At 43.8% G+C, this 22,351-nt stretch overlaps 1 protein-coding gene across 4 annotated transcripts in view; it reads left to right on the forward strand.

The window, feature by feature from the left end:
• Nucleotides 1-22,351, forward strand: part of kat6a (K(lysine) acetyltransferase 6A) — a 39,524-nt gene that overhangs the window by 729 nt on the left and 16,444 nt on the right. For all 4 annotated transcript variants that reach the window (XM_080893926.1, XM_080893929.1, XM_080893928.1 and 1 more), the window contains exons 2-8: nucleotides 826-2,289; nucleotides 16,375-16,483; nucleotides 17,980-18,095; nucleotides 18,539-18,620; nucleotides 18,905-19,019; nucleotides 19,732-20,045; nucleotides 21,715-21,827. In XM_080893926.1, coding sequence (XP_080750052.1) covers nucleotides 1,591-2,289; nucleotides 16,375-16,483; nucleotides 17,980-18,095; nucleotides 18,539-18,620; nucleotides 18,905-19,019; nucleotides 19,732-20,045; nucleotides 21,715-21,827 — 1,548 coding nt within the window. In that variant the 5' untranslated portion in view covers nucleotides 826-1,590. The remainder of the gene's footprint in view (nucleotides 1-825; nucleotides 2,290-16,374; nucleotides 16,484-17,979; nucleotides 18,096-18,538; nucleotides 18,621-18,904; nucleotides 19,020-19,731; nucleotides 20,046-21,714; nucleotides 21,828-22,351) is intronic.

A 22,351-nucleotide genomic window follows, 5' to 3' on the forward strand; every position in this document is an offset into this window, starting at 1 on the left:
TCCATGCGGAAATGTTTGGTTTTTCTCTCGCTCTTCTGTGGTGGAGCGCTGGCTACCCCCCCAGTTTCACGCTGTTTACGTTTCAGGTTAGCGAGTAACATTAGTAACAGAGATCGTAACGCTAGCTTGTTGGCTAGCTTCTCACGTTAGCTTGCTACACAACAGCAGTAAGCGGGAAGGCTTGTTGTCAGATACTTTGCAGCCTGACATAATATGTGAGTAAACAGAACGACAGGAAACGGTTTGGCCATGCGACTGTTAATCTGGCTTTGATTATTAGCTAGCCTCGCGGCTAATGTTTGCTAACAGCTTTGACTGTAACATGTTTACGTTAGCAACCCAGCTAGCCAAGCTGTCAACTCTGTAGTGCACTTTTGAGGATGGGGTTGTTTACAATGTTTGTAACACACAGTTTTTAAACAGTTGCGTGAGGTATGAGTACGGTTCTTAATGTTTTTTCATTTTTAGAAGTTCTGGTCTTGTCACTGGCTGTGCGTTTCTTAGTGATAGTTGTTTAGTGGTACAATCGCATGGTGGTTTATTTAAAAACAGAAATCTGGGAAGTTGGCTAGGGATAATAAATATTATTACTTTTCCCCCCTTTTTTTTACCAGTTTCGTGTCTAGTATACGGAGTAATATAGTGATTCAGAAGGAAGGTATGGCTTTGTTTATATGAATGCCACCAGATGATGTGCCTGGGTTGTTTTGAAAAGATGAACCTTCTTGTTCTCTAAAATTGTAAAATTAGGTGCCCCATCTTTGCAGCCATGTGCTATAACCTCTTTCTTTGTGTCTGTGTTTTTTATTTTTCCCCCTCCTACAGTTTTCATCAGCTACTGAAGTGCAATAGGCATGAAGGTGATCGGTCCTGGCTGCTCCCTGTGGTGAGATATCTGTTCCGTCCCAGAGCTGAGAAGCTCAGACTGCTGGAAGAGAAAAAGGGAGCAAATGAGAACAAGCGAAAATAAGGAGATGTGGATGGAGAGGAAAACTCACAATCTTCTGGAGTGATATAATTATCAGAAACCTTTGTGCAATTGTCCTCGCGTTTATCACTGAAACACAATTTTCATGCCCCCGAGAGTCTGAGCAGAGGAGACTGCTGTTATTGGCAGTCCTTGTTTTTGTTTTTTCTTTTTTTTTTTCCGGGGGCCGTCTAAACAGGAAACGCCTACATTTTGTGAAAAGCCAAACCAAAATCTGCCCTGCCCAACCTTGGGTACTGTGGGAGTATAAGTTGGTAATAGATCTGAAGCTTCTTCTGCTCCCCCTGCCTCTTGCCAGGGATCTTCACCTGGCTGGAAGTGGGTGGTGGGTGGACCAGATTTTCACCAGGTGCAGGGTTGGCTCAGTTGGGTTGTGCTATGATCAGCTGCTCCTTTTCGTGCTGCTTATACTCAGCTTCTGAGGGACTCTCTGTGCGACCCCAGGACAAGGGATAGTAAGCTGGTAGAGGGCAAAAGGGAGGAGGAGGCGGCGGCGCTACGGCGCAAGCCAAGTGTTTACTTGGCTTACAGTCTCTACTTTTTTGTGTGTGTGGTCCTCGCGGTAAGGCCCCAGTGCTGCTGCACCCACCCAGACAGCAGCCATGGTGAAACTGGCAAACCCATTGTACACCCAATGGATTCTAGAGGCCATCAAGAAGGTAAAGAAGCAGAAGCAGCGACCATCAGAGGAGCGCATTTGCAATGCGGTCTCTATGTCCCATGGCCTGGACCGCAAAACAGTTCTGGAGCAGTTAGAGCTTAGTGTCAAGGATGGTACCATACTCAAGGTTACCAACAAAGGTCTCAACTCCTACAAGGACCCAGATAACCCTGGGCGCTTGGCCCTGCCCAAGCCCAAAGGTGTTGGCAGCTCCAGTGGCAGCGGAGGCGGCAGCTCCGGTGGAGGAGGTGGAGGAGCAGGTGGTGGCAGCAGCAGTGGAGGGAGCAGCTCTCACTCGCATTCGGGGAAGAAACCGGGTCTCGACTGGAACAAATTAATTAAGCGGGCACTGGAGGGGCTCCACGAGCCGGGTGGCTCCACCTTAAAGAACATCGAACGCTTCCTCAAGTGTCAGGCTGATGTGGCGGCGTACCTGTCGGGTAGCGGCTCCATGGGCCCGGGCCTCTTCCACCAGCAGCTGAGGGTAGCCCTCAAGAGAGCCGTGGCCCACGGGCGCGTGGCCAAACAGGGTCCACTGTTCCAGCTCCTCAGCCGTAGCAGCAACCAGGATGATGGGACTGGCACGGTGTCTCTGGAATCGCTGCCCCCGGTCCGGTTGCTGCCACACGAGAAAGACAAGGTAAAGTCTCTGCACACATGTAAAACCGCATGCATGCATTCTCAGACATGGACATACAAAATAAAATACACTTAAAGTAAAAATACAGCCACGTTTATTATGCTTTGTATGTCTGCGTTGGTTTGTCACATGGATTTGTTGCGCAGTGTTTGGATGATTTCGATTTTTTTTGTTATATGGCCTGTAAATGAGTGTCAATGATTACAGACCTGTTTGAGATCAAGATAGAACTGATCTCTAGTGAAAAAGTGATTGTGAAGCGCTGTTGCCTGTTGGCATCTGAAGGTCCTGATTAAAATCGCAGATATGCTTAAGACCGTATTTGAGATTGTTGTGGGAAGAAATCTAAAAGTCTGATGTGTTTATCAGTGAACTTTTTGGACCAACAGAGGGCAAGTGAGCATGATTTGTGAAAGTGAAAGCAACACATTCTTGTTGCTGATCTTTTACCTAAGACTCTGGTGCTGCATTTTCCCTGCTGCTCCAAATTTGTCATCCCCTGCAACCCTGTACTTTGCTACAGAGTAGTAAGCTTTCACTTTGTGTCACTTTTTAAGTTTTCAAATGGCATCTAAAGGAGTGGCTTAATGTTATAGTATCAGAGTTATTTGAAAAGTATCAGAGTGGCAGTGCAACAGGTTTGAGAGCAAGCACGATCCAACGTTCTGCCTCAAACTGAAGTATGACTTTGTGTTATCATCAGAGGAGAAAAAGAATAGATGCATCTTAGAAAGCTGGAGCAAGTCAGCTAGTCTGCCAGAGTGATGCTAGGTGAGTGGCTGGTGGGCTAGCAACACAGGATGAGAAGTTAAGGGGGAGTCACATGGCATCCAGCCTCCTGCAGGGACTGTGGACCAGCTGTGGGGCTGTTGCCTGTCAGGTGCTGTCGGGAGATGGGACAAAGAAAGAAAGGAAGCAAGGCAAGGGAAGGAACATAGACAAGTGAGAGAATAAGAGAGCAGGAGAGAGGTGGTCTGTAGCGTTGCCAGACGGAGAGGCTTGGATGACGCAAACTTTCAGGCTCCTCTAACCAGAAAGGGAGAGACGTAGCGGGAGGAGAAACTGAGGGAGACAGAATGAGTTGGAGAGAGGGCGAGGGAGAGGCAGACATGCAGGCGACAGAGGAGAGAGGGAACACACCCACTTTTGTAACCTGATCAGGGAGAGCAGCCGGCTGCTAACCTCTAGTTCTAAGGGCCAGAGATTTGTACACATACACACAGACTTGAACCCATTCTATTGCATGTTAAGACAAAAAAAAAGCAAGCAGACTGAGAGTGATGCCATCCTGGAAAAGAAACCACTCCCAGCAGGATGGAAAGGGTTCATCACAGGATGGAGGCGATCACTCAGATCAACTTTGGTTTGAATTGCAGTGACACGTCCTTCCAAATAAACCAAAACAATATCCGAAAGTCACCCTCCATGGCATAACGGGACTCACTGTAGGGGTCAGGCATTCAGGTTTTTCTTTTAACTCGACAGCCATCAGATTTGGAGAAGACTAGACTGATCATAAGCACTGTTTTGGCTGTCTTCTGGCTTTGTCTGGCCTCTGTGTGTACATGTCTGCAGCCACAGGGGCTCCTGCTTAAGGATGCCCATAGTCGTGCATGTGCACACACACAGAATAGGATTAGCCTAGAGAGCTGGCTGCAATCACATGGGCTCTGCCTAACACAGTGACCTGCTTGGCTGCAGATGATCCACCTCTTAAGACAAACAGAAATCAACCACCTCCTCTCTGACTCAGTGAGTGATCAGCCTGCTTTGCTGCCTCAGAGGCAAAATACAAACAGAATAAAGCATGCCTCAGTTTGAATGCATTGGTTCTACATAGATGAATGCATTGGTTTTTGCTTTCTTACCGTATGATCTGCCATGGTTCTTTTATTAGATTTGTTAGTTCACAGTAAATATTGGCAGAAGAGTCAATTGTAACACAAATGATTTCACTGAAAATGCCACCCTGTTGCATCAGTGAAATTTCATAATCAGCCTAAGAATATGAATTCAGTGGGCATGGACAGGGAGATTACTGCAGTTTCTTTTTGAAGCTTTGAGCTAAATGGTGCATGGAGAAGCTGCGGCAGCAGTGAGGAAATTGACATTTGTGTCTGGTAGTCACACAATATTCTGTTTTTCCTTTTTTGCCTGGTTTTTTTTTTTCCCCCCTCCCTCTTCTCAGCGCTTCTTCTTGTGCTGTGCCTTGATGAATCTCTCCAGGAGAAGGAACCACTCTGCCGCTCAATCATGTGTGTTTTGTGCGCCCCACGTTGCCGTGTTCTTGATGTATTTGTTAGTTTGTGTCTGTGTGAGTGGCACATGCGTCAAAGAGATAAAACTGTGCGCACGGAAGACCGAGAGACGGCGATGGTGCACGATCGCTCTGCTCCACTCGCTACTTTTCTACCCGCGCATCATTGCCATATTGCCCCGCATCATTGCTAACAGTTATGATTTCCCAAGGAAAGGAGGAGGGAGAGTGTGAGTAAAGGCAGCGGAGGGGGGAGGAAAATCAAAACAAATGGCTAAGCACTAGCATTGACCCCATTTGCAGGGAGATTTGTGTACTTAACTCGCTGATGTTTGCATCGGGGTGCTCCATTCAAACGGATCCCAGACCCTATTTCTGTCTCTCTGTCTCCCCCCTCTCTCACCCTAATAGGGTGCCATTGCCAGGTCATGCAGGGGGAGGTAAATGGGGGAGAAAAGTCAACCAGGGGTCATGGATATATAGATGGCAAACCTCATTGCCTCCCTGAGCACCCGTTAGCAGTATGAGGCTATGGCCATTAGGTGGGATGGGCTTGATGCTGGGCCTTTGTGTGTGTGTGTGTGTGTGTGTGTGTATGTGTGTGTGTATATATATATATATATATATATATATATATATATATATATATATATATATATATATATATATATATATATATATATATATATATATATATATATATCTGTGTGGGTATACTTGTGTGTGTCAGTGTGTGATGTTCTTCCAGTTATAATAGGAAAGAGCAATCTTCTTGCCCTGCATTTGCCCTCCGCTCAACAGCTGGAGCGGGGTTAACCAGAGTTCTCAATGTCGTCGTGCAGTGTCACGGCGAGGACGTGTGAAAAAAGCGACTTGTGAACAGCAACACAGTTGCAGAGCTATGTTTTTACACTTGTACCCCTTATTGCAGTGATTTCCCTCCAAAATGTCCCACTGACCTTTAACAGATTTGGCTGATGTTAGCGTCAAGCAAGTGAACTGTTTTGCATGGTCCAATATACTCCTAACGTTGGGCACTGCATGTTATTATTAAAGATGCCCTAATGTGTCGCTATCAGCTGATATTTTACTGATAACAAATTAGCAAATAAAATGACATTTATGTATCATTGTCACTGCGCAGCACCAGCAATACATAAATATATACATAGGCATCAGCTATGAACCACATGGATATTTAAACAATAATATTGGCCCAGAACCTTAAAATTGGTGCACAGTTTCATAAAACTTGCCTGATATGGTTAACCTTCACATGCTTCGTTGTGCTGCTTCATGTCTTGCTGTTACAGGAGAGAACTTTTGTGCTTTTTCCCTGGATGCATGGAAGCATTTTCCAGAGTTAGCGCTGCACCACAAAAATGCTGGGAAAATGACTAAGTTGGGTGCAATGAAGTGGTTTCCACCCCAAACCCCCAGTCTGGTGTTAGCTCGTCTTGAATTACAGATTTTTGACTGATCCAAAAAAAATTTTCAACAAGTGAAATAATTTGCCCCGCTTTCCCTTTGACAAGCACCAATTGTTTCCATTTTGACAGAAACCCGGCCTCGGCTGACCCCCCCATTAGTGTCCAAAGTTTAAAAAAAAAAGAAAAAAAAAGTCTCATTCTGTACAGCTTTAAGCTCACGCTTCGCTGTAACCACAAGCACAATTCTTGTTTGACACTTGGTGGTACCCGCCAGCAGAGAGATGGGAAAACTGTTTTTAGCGTTCACTTATTTAAAGGGCCACTTTACTCAAAACACAATGGAGGCTCTTGATGGATTGAAAATTAATTGCACGCTATTTTGGTAATGGGATAATATGAGGATTTGCTGCTCTTCTCTGTTCTATTTATTGTGTTTTGTCAAATTAAAGCAGCCACCGGAGGATAACTGGTTGGTATTTGACACCATTTTCTACTTATTTGGATCAAACAATTAATTAGTTAATTGGGGGAAAATGAGCCAGCATTGACTATGATCAGTTACAGCCCTAAAGCACAACACTACACTGTCTTGGTTTGGCAACAGTTCCTAACTAATATGGCTTGGGTGGACTTGAACCCGGGACACTGAAGTAAGGACTCTAGCCTTTGGGTCATGGGTCACCTGCTCAAGCAGCTGAGCTATAGTGGTATACAGAGCTAGGGCTGTTCGATATAACGATATATATCGGATGACGATATAAAAACGTCTATCGTTTCATTTTACGCTGTCGTTTGTTTCGTGGTGTCGCAAAATAAACTGTTTACGGCAATATTTTTTTTCATCGTTTTGATGGTCACTGTAGTGGCTATATTAATTTCTTAAAGTTCTCTCTTTCTCTTATATTTTATATAACCACACTACAGACAGACAAGCGCCTGTTTTTATGCATTGTCGTTAGCAACAATGACGGTAACACCATCAAGTGTCCGCTTGTTTATGTTGCACATAAACCTTTCACAATAAAGCTCAAGATCCTGTTGAGACTTTTCAAAATAAACTGAATCACGTGAAAGAGCAGATTATTTACAGATGAGAAGTCAAAAAGAGCCGCCAGGTGCTAAAAAATAAACCTTATACTCAAGCGTTAGAACAGGCTTTTCCCCGCAGCACGCCGTGTAATAAATACTCACAAAGAAAACAGCGGCTGTTACAACTTATGTCTAAAAATGTATAGTTTCATGCATCGGTTAAAACACTCGACTCCAGCTACATGACGCGCAGCCGGAAACACTTCCCGCAAGTCGAGCTGCCTGAGATTCACAGAATTTACAGAAAATGTTACATTTTTGTGATTTATATCGTTATCGGACGATAGAATTCTTATATCAGGATATGAGATTTTGGTCATATCGCACAGCCCTATACAGAGGTAACAAAAGTTGTTTTCCTATGAGGTTTCATGCTATAGCCTTCCCTGAAGCACACAGACTGTACATGCTTGAACTTTTGCACGTTTGAAATAAGCGTGCATATGGGGCGCAGCTGCATTGATCCATCCCAAAGACACGTCAGATGATGGCTACCTCTGTCAGTGTGAATTGGAATTGTCACTTAGTGTAACCGTGTCATGCAGAGACATGAGCTTTCCCTTCTCTGCTCTCTGTTTTACCTGTCTGTAGACGCAGAGTGGAGTGACAAGTGGTGAAGATGAGTTTACTCAAACTGACACCTTGTTGTATTATTGTATGTCCTGTAAGAGCTTGACTAAGATGGACAGATATTTAAATGTCTGAAAGTCATGCTAAAATATCTGAATCTGGCTGGTCATTATGTTGAAATTTAGTTTTCATTTTTCAAGTTTTGATCACTTGCAGTTGGTGTTCATACACCTAAAATGTTTTTAGCAGTGTTCAGCTTTGGCACCAGCCAGGTTTCACTTGCCGTCTTGCAGTGAGACTCTGCGAGCCACATATTAACTGCTACGAACAGATGCAACTGGCCAAGAGTCTATAGAAGCTACATTAGCAGTAGTGGCAGTGCCCAAAGGGGAGCAGTAACCTCGAGCTCACCAGTGAGTGATGTGAATGGCATTTGGCACGGGAACCTTAGCTGTGTGAGGCCTCGCGTACGGCTAACCTCACCATCCCCACAAATGGAGCCAATGTGTTGAGCAGCTGTGGAAGTGACGGCTGGAGCATGGCCAGTCCCGCTTCGTTTGATGCCGTGATTTAGCTCCGTGCACCCTGGCTAACCTCGATGATTTTTTTTCTTCCTTTTTTAAATGGAGGGCGATGGCTCGGCTGAAGGGAGGGGACGCACTGCACATCGCAGGGTCTTCCGCAAGCTGTCGCTGGATAACGCAGCCCGGTTATTTTCACGTCACTACCCGGCCAATGGAGCTACAGGGATTTGAGATTTCAGATGCTTTATTTACTTTTACATGCCAGCTATTGTCACAAGAGCATCCGTGCGTGTAAGCCAACCGACAGCACGTCAAGGTGTGTCTCATGACTACCAGTGTTCAGACCATCTAATGATTCTCGGAGTGAGTGTTTGTGTGTTGTCTGGCTGCGCAGCGTGCCCTGTAACAGTGATCAATGAGTTTGTGTTGGAGGTTGGGGGGGGGGAACATAAGGGAAGTGTGGTGGTAGTGTTGGGGGGCCAGCTGAGATCAGGCTCCCATGTTAATGAGATCCTTGACTTGAGACAAGGACAACAGCAACGCTTTTCTCTCTTTTTCTCCCATTGCCTTTTATTCCAACACCCCCCACCACCACCTCCTTCATTTCTCCTTTCGTCCTTCCCTCCATTGTGCTCCCCTTCCTGTCTCCCTCCCCTGTCCTCTGTCTTTGAGAGAGCTGTGCATATGGAGGGGAAACCAGGTCACCACCATTTTTTTTAAAAATGTATTTTTGTTAATAACCTATTATCCCTCTGAACACGGCATTCATGTTAACACACAGGAGGAGAGTTGACTGTTCTGTGGTTAATGGATCCATAAAACATCAGTGGGTGTGTCAGCTGGATCAGACTAGGCTGTCTTCAACTGTTGTACAACTGTTGTTCTAGGTGACTTTTTTTTTTTTTAAGGGGAAACCTTTTACTTGTATGACAGGTTTTTATGGGGTTTTCTTTTTAATGCCGTCTTGTAAAAGCAGGTAGCTAATAACAGTTACAGTAAGGTGTGTCTTTTTTGTGGCTTCCAAATAATCCTCGGAGCCAAAATGTGTAAACGCCAGCTCAACGTAGATCCGCACAAACACGCACGCCTCAAGTTAAATGTCGAAGAAGTCTGAGAGGTTTCTGGAATATCGCCGTGGCGCAACAAGGGCTCTGGCAACTAGCGCTTTAAAAGGAAAGGTTGAAACTGGGAAGACGGCTGTTCCTGGGAAGAATTTGAGATTCACACTTCCAAGAGGATTGGCTTTTCCTTTTCATTTGTAGTGGCAGTCAGTAACTGAAGCCTCGCTGTAGCGCGCGTCTCTAAACAAGGTGTCTGCGTGAAAGGCAGCACGCCCTCTCCCTCTCACTCTTTCTCAGCTCTTGTTTACTCGAGCGCTCAGAGGCCGAGTGGGAGCAGTTGACCTCCTCCGGCATGGAAGGGGTTAAAGCGCCAGGAATGATTGAGGTGTTGGTAGCACGCAGGCTGCTCCGAGGACTGGTGCACATTCTTTCTTTCTCCCTCGCTCATTGCTTTCCCTTCCCTCTCCTGCCCTCTGGATTGTTATTTTTGTCCTCGCTGTCTTTTTTTTTTTTCCACACAGCGCTCCTCCTTTTTTTTTTTTTTTTTTTTCCTCCTTGTTGTTGCTGACTTCCATTTCTTTTTAGTGAAATTGTCGACTTGTTTTGTAGCTCAGTTATTTTCATAATACTGATGGAGATTGGTAATGACTTGTTTTTCATTTTCGCAGTATAAACTAGTGCACGATCACCATTTATAGAAGTTTTGCCTGTAAAGTTGTAAAACCTTTTCACAGATAGAGCCGGCGCGTATATGTTTCTCCACAGCTAAGCCTCTGTCCTCCTCCTGTGCTCTCTGCATGTCTCTGCTTATCTGCCTCTTCTTTGCCTGCTCCATTCCTCTCTCCATTTACCTCTCACTTCCCTTAACTTTCTTATTGTATCCCCTTTTCTCTCTCAGTCCCTGCACTGTTTAGGGTGGGGGGTGCTGAAGCAGCCTGAGTTAGAAGGAAATGAACCCAATAAATCAAGCTCTTGTCCTCGTCTCCTCCCTGCCAGAGCAAGCGGCCTACCTAGCTCGGCGCAGCTACGTGCATTTACCCTGCTGTGCTGTAAAAACCTTAACACCAGCTTCACTCACTGCCATGTTGGTGTTTCCTTTGTACTTCTTGTGTCGTTAATAAAGGAGAGTACCTTTATTGTTAGGGTTGTGTTGATTAAAAAGTGTCCTTGAGACAGATGATGTTTAGAGTTTCCAATAAAGGTCAAATTTGTCCTGTTTTTCTGTGTCTGTCTCGGTTTGGTTTTAAATTACAAACTAACATAACTGTGCCTTCTGGGAGACATTAAGGGTTTTTTTATCTTCTTTTTGTACCCCTCTGCTTTCTGTTAAGCCGTGCATGTGTCGGTGAAACTGCACAAGCACATGGCAGGTGACAACAAGCATTTATCCATCTAAGAGATCGACAGAGAGCCAGCTCAGGTTGTCACTTTGTGGATTCACAGTATGTTTAGTGTGTTAAGAGGCCCCATCTGATTAAAGATGAAGGTTTCAAAGTCATGATGACAGAGTGCCAGTTTCAGGGTGATCGAGGGCGGCACAGGAAGAAAGATGCACACATCACGTACTCTTGGTTTCTGTAGGCAGTGTAAAAGATACCACGATGAAAGTAGACCTGCTGATGTGACTGAAAGCACATGCCAATAAGCACCCACTGGATAGTTTTGCTTTCTGACACTTAAAACGACCTAACATTTATAAAATGGTCTGAATGTGGCATTCACTATGACTCAAAATAAGTGACTGAGCCCTGAAACCCAACAGAGAAGTGATTACACAGGTCTTTAAGTGCAGTTTTCCCAGAAACTACTGTTTATCGCCCCCGGTTGACATTAAATGTGGGTTTAAGGCACTTCAGTGTTGCTTTACTTTGCAGACCAGGAAGTAAAATCCTTTTATTTTTTTATATATACCGTATTTCCCGGACTACAAAGCACACCTGAATATTAGCCGCACAAGCTAAAATCAGGGGAAAATCCTGTTTTGTACATACATTAGCCGCACCTGACTAAAAGCCGCAGGTGTTTCCATGTTGACTTATCATATGTAAGAGAATATGCACAAAGCGAATTGTCAGGAAAGAGATGGCTGTTTGGAGACACATCCCTTTTATTAATATTTTGAAAAACAAGTTATGGGTACATATTTGCATAACTTTTTAGGTATATGTACAAGTAGCGGTAATTACAAGTAGGAAACATGTACTGTGCTTCATAAATGAGTAACAAATGTAGTACATAACAATAACCTAGGGCACACCAGAAAAATAGATTGGACTACCTTTTAGGCTCAGGTGCAGTGACACGGCTTTAACAAGAAGAAAAGTCAGTCATTCACCACAATCTTTCTCTTCTTCCTGCGCACTAAAACCACCAAAGTCCTCTTCTCCAGTGTCGGATACGAACAGGCTCAGGATGGCTACGTCATCCACTGTCAGCTTCTTTCCTTTGTTGTCAGTGTCAGAGTCGAACACCCTCTGAAGGGCCGTGGCGGTGTCCTCCTCTCCATCATGCAGCAGTCCAGCCCTTCGAAATCCGTTGGTGATCATGGATGTTTTTACACTTTTCCACGCTGTCAGATTCCACCGGTGGAGTTGGGCATAACTTGCTTTTCGCACGTTTATCGCCGCACATCATCCACGACTCCCGCTGAACGCATAGCACTACTTTGAAGTTTGTTTTTCGCGCTACTTTTACGGCACTATGTTGCCTGGCGGATGGACATGTGACCAACATACCACTCTTGAACCCGATACTGTGTGTCTGATCACATGCCCTTCCGCCAGGCAATGTAGTGCCGTACAACACCGGAACAAACAAAACAAATCGTCTTACGATATGACAAAAATCATGGACAATCCATAGAAAAGCCGCACCTGACTAAAAGCCGCAGGGTTCAAAGCTGGTGCAAAAAGTAGCGGCTTATAGCCTGACAATTACGGTATATTTTATATTTATATATATATATATATATATATATATATATATATATATATATATATATATATATATATATATATATATATATATATATATATATTAAAAAAAAAAACAAAACACCCAGCACGCCCCTGTGGCCGGTTTATCCTTCAAGCTCGGGTCCTCTACCAGAGGCCTGGGAGCTTGAGGGTCCTGCGCAGTATCTTAGCTGTTCCCAGGACTGCAGAGATCTCCGACATCGGACATATATATATATATATGTATATATATATATATATATATATATATATATATATTATAGGGGTGCAACGATACACAAAATTCACGGTTCGGTTCGATACTTTGGTGTCACGGTTCGATATTTTTTCGATACAAAAAAAATGTTCATGCCTTTTTAATTTGTCATTTATTAAAATTATAAATATATATTTTAACTCAAAAGTACAGTTTTTAAATTTAACCCTAACCCTTGTGCGTGTTTTTTATTTTGACAGCGAATGCGCACCTGCGGACCACTTATGTGCAGCCCCGGTTATTTAGCTCGTCATATTGCAGCCACAGAAATTCTTTTGTCCATGAAACCATAAAGCTGCACTTTCTTTTTGCCTTATAGTCTGATTTGTCATAACTTCTCCGTTTTGTGGTAAGCTTTTCTTTGGCTGTCACTTCTTCACCCTGACCTGTCTTATTTGGCTCAGCAGAACTAAAATATATATCCTGCTGCTTTTACACACGCACTCACATAAGCTCAGCGATTCTCTGCGCGATCAACCTCTCACATGTTTAAGCTTGCTGCGGGAGATTTCACTTGTCATGTTTGCATAGTAAGCTAACGATTAATAAGACGATGTCAGAGGAATTGGTGCGCAAATTATCATCACTCACAGATCAGTGCTGTCGCTCTTTATACACAGTTCGCACGATTGCAAAGTGAAAGCAAAAAAACAAGCGCAAATTCAAACGCGACTTCAATATGTCACATATTGACAGTGGCTCACCGATGCCAATGACATAATTACCCAGCTACATTTCTGAAAGAATGCAAAAGCATTGACATATATTTTTCCTACAATAGCCCGACGGGCAGGGAAGAGATAGATTTTGGTAGCCCGACTGAAAAAATCGTTAGCCCCAGGACGTCAGGCTAGCGATATTGCAAGCCCTGTATCTGATTGAGGAATCACTCATCTTTGGAAAAGAGAGTTTATTACAGAGAAATGGCTCTTTCCAAAATAAAAGCTATACTATACGCTTCTTCTGGGCTATATTCTCAGCAGCATAAGGAGAATCATGTGCTAACAGCTGTCTAAATGACTCGGCTAAAGTTAGTAGCATGCTTGTTGTTTTTGTCTTTGCACTAGGATGATGTCGGTGTAAATGTGCAGTCATATTCGTTGTGTTCCCACTAGTGCTTTCAGGTTAATCTCGTTGAAATGACCTTAACGCCACAACACAGCAAATCTCCGTTAACGAGCTACCGCCGATCGCTCCGTGCATGGGGCTAGACGGCTAACACGTTAACGAGCTAACTGCGCTAACACACTAGTTCCCACCCATGTAATTGAGCATTGCATGGCACATCCAACATACTGTTTTACTTTAGTCCATGACTCGCTTACCTTCAGGGTCATACGTCACATGAAAACCAAAATAATTCCAAACGCCAGATCTGAATGAGGGTGGGGGAGGTGCCCTGCGCTCTTCCTTCTGACTATGCTGTCTGTGTTGAGCGCTCAGTGGATCTGCGCTCGACAGTGCAGCCTAGGCGGAGTAGTCGAACGCAGATTCACTGAGCGCTCAACACAGACAGCATCGTCAGAAGGAAAATTGATAAAATAAATTACAAATGTTGTATTGTTCGATACATATGCGTACCGAACCGAAAGCACTGTATCGAACGGTTCAATATCGATACGAATATCGTTGCACCCCTAATATATATATATATATATATATATATATATATATATATATATTTTATTTATTTATTTATTACTGTCTCCATGCTAGAAGCAGTTGATGCTTGCTACTGTTGTGCCTTTTCCATTTTTTCTTTGTTCCCCTTCCTGAGCAATGACACCTTTCGTTTGAAGAAGACTTCAGTGAGCTGCAGTATGAATGCTAATGTGTTTGTGTTGATATCACATTTGCGTACCCGTGACATTAGTCGTTATAATGCATCTGTGTGATATCTGATATAAACGATAACTGGTCTGGGTAGCACCAAAGTGTAGTGGGTTGCACATTTGCTTAATGTCTAAAAGGTCCCCAGTTTGAGACCAGCAGAGGACACTCTGTGTCAGGAAGGGCATCTAGAGTAAAAATCTTCCAAATCAAATATGTGGTGCTGTCTGCTGTTGCGACCCACTGTGAGTAGAACAGAGGGTACAGCTGAGAGAGGATTGTTCAAGACGGTTTGGTCTTTGAGAGCCCAGCAATCAAAGCATGTGCTCTTGAAAAGTTATCACAGGTCCAAGACTTGGGTCCTGTTTTCAGTAGCGGAGACGCAGAGAAGCGTCTCTGCTGCATCGGATGTTTGGGCTGATATTCAGTGCAGGATTCAGACTGAATGTAAGAGCTCAGGGTGGTTTACAAATGCTCCACATTGTCTCAGCTTGCAGAAGAGTCTTTTTCCTCTGTGACTGCTGGCACGCACTGGACCAGATATCATGCAGAATCGTTTTCACCAGTGGGTTTTCCTTTACTCTTCTGCCACAGAGCTGAGAACATGGAAGCAGTCAGGCAACAGATGTCGTTAGGACAGTGTTTCCCATCTCAGCCACAGAGCTCTGTAGCTCCTCCAGAGTGTTCATCACAAGTGTTTTTCTCACAGTCAGTGGCTGTGCCACAGTTGCATCTTATTTTCTTCTAATAAACACGCTGTAGTTGAGCTTTGATTTTCGTGCCTTGGAGAAGCCTCTAGTTCTCTTCTTGTTTGGTGCGTTTTCAGGCCTTTTTTTGTGTTTATGTTTCTTGTCCTAATGAAGTTCTAAACAGGCATTGGCTGAACCTCAGAACATGTGGAAGTTATTTTTAACTCAGAATTGCTTGGCACACCTTTACAGCTAGCAATCATGTGGGCTAAGCTGTTCATTATTCAGCATTTTCTTCTTCTTCTTCTTCTTCTTTTTTTTAAAGCAGGCTAGCATCCAAGTTGATTTTAGCAGGACGACAGGTCACCATGCAAGACTAACAATTTTAAAGTCATAGCACAAGTTCTCCTGGCATTTATTTGTATCTGTTTGCATACAGTAACATTTATGCAGGCTGTAAGTAAGAAAACCAAAGTATAAATTATTATGGCTGCATTTTAACGTTAGGCTTAGTCATTCTGTTTGAAGCTGCTTAACAGATAAAAGAAAATTACTGGTTGCGTACGAGTAAACTGTCACTTCCCCTCGGGGCTTCCAGGATCCAGAAACTTTGAAGGAGAGTCACCTCATGTCCTTCCTCCTCCCCACCCCCTGTTGTGCTTGTTTCTGTGAAGTGCACCTGCAGTGCTTAAGGGATGTGATTTTTCAGCTTTATTGGACACACAAGTCTTATTTGATGTCTAACAAAACGTTATCCAGCCTTTTGTTTTCATGGACACAAACCTGGCTTAGGTTTGTGCGTGCGCGCATATGAGATATCGGGCTTGTTTTGTGCCTGAGCACACACCTGCTGCTGCCACGGATTGTGCTTTCAGGGGACCCGCTAAAAGATTCATGCAGTCGCAGAACTGAATATCTAATGGTATGTTTCAGGGAGAAAAACGTGTCAAAATGGGACACGCTGCAGTGGAACTACGCGCCTGAGCCAGTACGAGCTAAGGAGCCCAGTCCCAGCTTTTGATCAAACAGCAGAGGAGTCAGCAGAGACGGTGACACATGATGGCAGTCTCTAACGTGACACGCCACATAAATTATACAAAGCCGCTAATCATAGTGGCTCTCGTGTTCTTCATCATCTTAAAACTCTTTGTTCAGAAATCCACATGTGCTCCAGAGGTGTTGTTGTAGCGTTCATTCAGTTCACTGTTAGCGTCTTAATACACACAGCAGCAGTCATCCGCTGTGGCGGGACACACAAGGCCACTTTGTTTGTTTTCATTTGTACAATGAAGCTGTTAAGTTGACTGACAGTCTCGACTCTTTTTTTTTTTTTTTTTTTTCCCCCTTCCCCTTTCTTCTCTCCCGCGTCCCCCCCTCTTCCTGTCTGCTCTGTCCCTCTGCCAGCCGGTGGCGGAGCCCATCCCCATCTGCAGCTTCTGTTTGGGGACCAAGGAGCAGAATCGCGACAAGAAGCCAGAGGAGCTCATCTCCTGCGCCGACTGTGGCAACAGCGGTGAGTGCCGCCTACAAGACTCTGCACTATTCAGGTTTTGTAGAGAGAACAGATACAGCACAAGAGGAGCCAATCAGCTGTCTGCAAAAAAACATCCATGTAACTGGTGGTGACACATTAAAGAAGTTATTTTAAAAAAGCATGCATTCAGACTCATAGACTGTGGCTTTAAAATATGATGGGATCTTAGGAAGATGTAAACTTCACAGTGTGTGCATGCACACACGCGCAGCTGTCTCTGGTGCTTCATCTTTTATGTTGCTACTTAATTGATACTTCAACTGCATTTATGTACAAACGCAGCTGCTGTCAGACATTTAAAGGCAGCTTACACTTCACTGCTTTCACCCTTTGATGGCAGTTCAATAAGTCCATAATAATCATAAGGATTTTGGTCAGCATAGTAATCTTGATCATTTAACACTGTTATTCATTAAGTCGACAGATATCGTACAGTTTGGACCTAAACACACGTCTTCTTTTCAAATAAGGGATTTCCTTGAACATGAATTCAAATGGAAAAAAAAAAAACAGATTATCACACAAGGTGGCAAACAGGCTCGTGATATATGGACCCAGACTAGCAGGTGTTGACCATCTTGCAGTGGCAGGACCCTGCACACTTCAGCTGACTCCCACATCCAACAAACAAACACGTGATAGACCCTAAGCAGTGTGGAGACAGAGGCCCTCTTTTGATTATCTTGGCTGATATGTAGTAAACTAAGAATGAGTTGGAGCTGTTGGGGACAAAAACATACCTACGAGTACACATTGGTATTAACAAAAGGCCTGCAGGTGATTTATTTATAGTGAAAATTAATGCAAAAGTTATTTATGTATTCAGATTATTTTGTTTTCACAGTTGTTTGGAGCCAATTTCGTAACTGAAATTGATACTTAATTAACCGCCCAGACCTCCAGTTGATTCGGTCTAAGTGGCTACTGACACTCAGCAGCTCATCAGTCTATTAAACTGTCCAGTCATGTTCTTCACTCTTCTCAGTAATACTTTACACTTCAACTTCATTTAGTATCTGAACATAACATTGTTTAATTATGAACGGGTGTGGTTCTTAAACTTGAACCCAGTTGATATTCCTGGTTCAATTTTTGGTTTTATTGGCATGCAAGTTGTAGTACTCCTGCTAAGGACATCTCTTATCGGAAGCAGACAAGCGTGTTCCTCTTCTTCCCTCAGAGGGGTTTCGTCCCAGACAAGGCCGTCTTGTTTGCCGCTCTTCAAACATTGCAAAAGCACGGCTCTGACAGATTGTCATTTATGTTTTAACACACTCTTTGCAGCCAGGTTTGATTCAGTGAGGGCTTCCAGTTCCAAAAGGACTTTCTTTCTTTTCTTTTTTCCTTCAATGATGCAAGTGGGTCACAACTGTCAGTCAGCAGCAAACATAAAAAAAAATAGAGTGAGAGTGTGAGAGAAAAGTGTGTGTGATGTTGACGTGCTTGTTTGTGTATGTGTGTCTGTCTACCTGCAGGCCACCCGTCCTGTCTCAAATTCTCCCCGGAGCTCACAGTGCGAGTCAAGGCTCTGTGGTGGCAGTGCATCGAATGCAAGACTTGCAGCAGCTGTCAGGATCAAGGAAAGAATGCGGTGAGTGGATGAAGGAATATGGCGTCCTGGCAGCCTGACAGTCGCTGTGAACGCTCGATCTTCAGCTTAAGTGCCAGATAGAGATGCTGATAGACATCAGCGTCTCTATCCAGGGATTGATCCTGGGAATGAGCTATTTTAGTCAGCATCGGCATGATTTCACTCTTTTCTCTTACTTGTCAGGCGAGGTATGATTGTTATTCAAATGTTTGCGGAGAGGTTAAGAGGAAAATTCACAACATGCTGCCAGTTGCACAATGATGAAACAGGCTATGAGGATGGAGGGAAGGCAAAGTATGCAAAACTCTCATCACAATATGGAATTAAAATGAGCTCAGCAGCTTTGATCAGCGGTGTCACCTGTATTTACTTAGTGGATTATATGTTGTTCTACTACTCGTGTGACCTGAAGACGATTGTCATTATTTTGTGTCTCTCTGCAGGACAACATGTTGTTCTGCGACTCCTGTGACCGGGGCTTCCACATGGAGTGCTGCGATCCTCCTCTCACGCGGATGCCAAAAGGTAATTAAACAAGACTCGTATCCCGTCTCCATTATCTGCTCCGAGCCAAACTCGTACCTGTTATTCCTCCGATTGACCACACAGCGCTCCTACATTGCTCTTCTGCATCGCCGTTATGATGGCAGTTAATGATTAAACCATCTCCTGAGCTGATGGCTCTCACTCTAATGCATCACTGTTAAGCACTAATGCATTACAAGCTTCCCAGAGCCTGTTTGTATGTGCACCGAAGCCGGTACTGTCTCAGTGTGTGAACACTTCCATTTTTCCTCTTCGTCTCCTAGGCATGTGGATTTGTCAAATCTGCCAACCAAGGAAAAAGGGAAAGAAGCTTTTACACGAAAAGGCTGCGCAAATCAAACGGCGCTACAACGCACCGCTGGGACGGCCCAAGAACAGGTACACAAACGTCTTCAACTAATTCTGTCTGAGGCGGTGTCACTGCGATGGAGAGCACCTGTGTCTGCTTCATCACAGACCCAAGGTGTTTGAGAGTATGGAGGACTTAGAAACCACTTAGTAATCAGATGTTTTCTAAGGGGTATATAATGGTGTCTGTCATAATTAACATAAAAAACATGTATAGAATGAGATCAAATAATCAGATAAATGGTTAAATTAATGGTGAAATGACTAAAAGCAAATGAATACTAGAATCAACACAAAGACAGATTTACAGCAGTAGTAAACCTACTAGTGCTGTATTTTATTTAAAATGAAATAAAATGCATTTAATGGGATTAATAGTGATTAATCACCTTAAGGTGCCATTCACGACACTTTTATTATTATTATCATTATTTTCTTATGTTTAATATTGACTGTTTTGGTCCTCCATACTAACGAATGCCATGCAGAAATTTGAGACACTGACAGTAATGAGATCTTACCCTTAAAGAGTAATGCCAAAGGTTTTTTTTTTTTTTTTTGGTATATATAATAATGCAGTAAGGTGGTTCCAAGTATGTTGGAGATTGTACTGCACACCAACCACTGTGTGCACACTGTGGCATACACAGATAAATGCATGTTTAGGTGGTTTTTGCACTGCAGAGTGATTACAATGTGTGACCGATTGTGACTTTGACCCTAACACTTTTGTCTTCTGCAGGCCGGGGCGGCCCTTTAAGAAGCTGGGAGGGCGCGGTCGGCGGAAGCGCTCGGCCTCAGCAAACTCTTCCTCCAGCTCCTCCTGCGAAGGTTACCCCGGAGACGACAGGCTGCTTTTTTCCATGCGGGAGGACGGCGACCTGTCACACAGCAGCCTGCGCTTCAACAACAAGACCAAGGGCCTCATCGATGCCCTCACAAAGTTCTTCACGCCATCTCCCGAGGGCCGCAAGGCACGGCAGGAAGTGGTGGACTACTCACAGCAGTGCCGCATCCGAAAGAAAGCCAGTCGCAAAGGCGAAGGAGATGACAGAGGTGGGAAAGATCAGCTTGTTTTTTTGTTTTTTGCTCATACCATCAGACAGTTTAGATTCACATTTGCCATGAAAACAAAACTTTGAGATAAAGTAACGCACATAAAGACATGTTAATGATCTGTTATGTTTAATGAGAGAGCAACAGCACAGAAATGAAACACAAACGGTAAAAAAAAAAAAGTTAATATCTGAATCAATTACATAAATTGACCTTTTTAAAAAAACGTGCTCTATTTTCATGAGTCCTTTGCAGGTGCTTTGCTTACAGACTCTGTAGGTATCAGCTGTTACTGTGAAGCATTCACATTGCTTTTGTGTTCTTTGTCCCTCTTTTATAGACGATTCAGCCGTGATGTTACTTATTTTGAAATTGTAGGTCAAGGCTAAAAATCGTGTGGAATTGCTTTATTTTTTTTCCTCAGCTGGAGAAAATGATTGCTTATGCATTTAAAGAAATTGCTTTTGTAATTTGAAGTGTCCGCCTGCAGGTCTGTTTCCATTGAAATCTCTTAGAGTAAAAGCAGAGAGTTATAAGTAAAGAATAAATGTGACAGAGCAGCAGCGCTTCCTTCAGGTTTCTGCGGCACCCATGTGTGTTTTAGAAAGAATGAAGAACACCCTCATCATCCATTATCACAAGTCTCTTCCACTCTTGCCTGTGTTGCTAATGTGTGTTTACTGCCTGCAGCAAGCAAAACAAATAAGACTGTCTTAGCTATCAGCTAACTTAATAAATATGTGGAAAGTAAACTGGCAGCTTTAATTTAGCTGATAATATTTCACGTCACGGGGTTTAGCGTGAGTAAAGTGCTGCTTTTGTGGAAAACTGCAAACTTGTTGAACAGCTGGTGTGATGTTTTTGATCGCTCTTAAAGTCAGAAGTGAGGTTGTTGTCAAGTGTAGAAAAACGGTGTCTTTCGCTTTAACCAGGCTTTGCTGTGTGTCACGCTGAGATTACAGACCGTAGCTCGAGCACAAATGACGCCAAACTGCGGCAAAGAACAAGCAGCGGTTTTGTTCCCGTTCATTCAACCGATGTATTGTGAAAAAACGCCTTAAAAACAGATCATATGCCAAATTGGACGTATAATTTGCGCTTCGCTGCGTCATTAAATCAGAAACGGCGCGGCCCGTACGTTCGTTCTCCACACAAGCTGAGGGAGCATGATTTGTTGTGAAGCAATTAGAGCAGCGATCACTGGGCGCAGCGTGCATGTCGGCGATGTGACTTATTTTGGAGACGGAGGAAAGCGTGGCCAGATGAAGAATGGCAGCGACGGGAGCAACGTCCTAAAAGTGGTGGAGATACGAACGTCCGCTTCCTGTCAGAACTTTCAGAATAAAATGGGACTGATTATGGATGAAGAGATTTGTGAGTTGTGGCTTCAGCCTTGAGTTGAAGTAACAGGCTTTGTATCCACGCCAACATACGCACAACTAATCATGTGATTCACATGAATTCAGCTACTTCTCTTGGGGTAATTTTGATTGCATTTAGGGATGCTGCTCACCTAAATGTTACTCTTTCTAACATCCTGTGATTGCAGGCTTTAATATAAGAAAGTGACCTGTTATAAGAGCCTCACAGCTGTTTGTTGTGAAGCGCCCTGAAAGTCTGCAGACATCTTGGGATTCGAAATAACTTCTGATTGTCTTTCAATCCCCAGACAATCAGGAAGGCAGCGACTGGCGTGACGAAGATGACAAACTGCCCGGCCACGAGAACCTGACGGAAAAAGACATCGAGCTGTTCAGACACATCCAGGAGCTGGCGCTACAGGTACGTGTGATTATTACGAGACAACAGTGGGGAAGGGAGACGCTGAACACTGGCCAAATTGGACAATGAGATTGCATCAGCATGGGAATCTGAGAGCTGTGAGTCTGGGACTGCGGCTGCCAGACTGGAGGGTATACACGTAAATCTCAATCGTGGTGAGAATGTGGTCAGAAAGAGCCAAGTCAACAGCTGGCTGGTTGTAAGAGATGAAGCTGCTGGCTCACAGAGGGCTGCAGGCCCTGTGTGTGTGTCAAAGAAGTGCAGGAAAGAAATTAGGAACAGCTGCCAGATTCAATATGGATATTAAAATGATCCATTACCATAGATGCAGCACACACAGGCCGTGACCTCAAGATGCAAATAAAATGGATTGAATTTAGGACAGCAGCTTTACAACAAGCTGATTAGTCTTTACTGTTGTTGTTGGACATTTGCTTGAATTTCACATTCTGCTTGTGATTGATGCCAAACTGTGCTCCATAATAGGGCTGAACGATTATGGAAAATAATCTAATTGCGATTTT

The sequence above is a fragment of the Rhamphochromis sp. 'chilingali' genome (assembly GCF_963969265.1).
Source record: "Rhamphochromis sp. 'chilingali' genome assembly, chromosome: 10".
Classification (NCBI taxonomy): Eukaryota; Metazoa; Chordata; class Actinopteri; order Cichliformes; family Cichlidae; genus Rhamphochromis; species Rhamphochromis sp. 'chilingali'.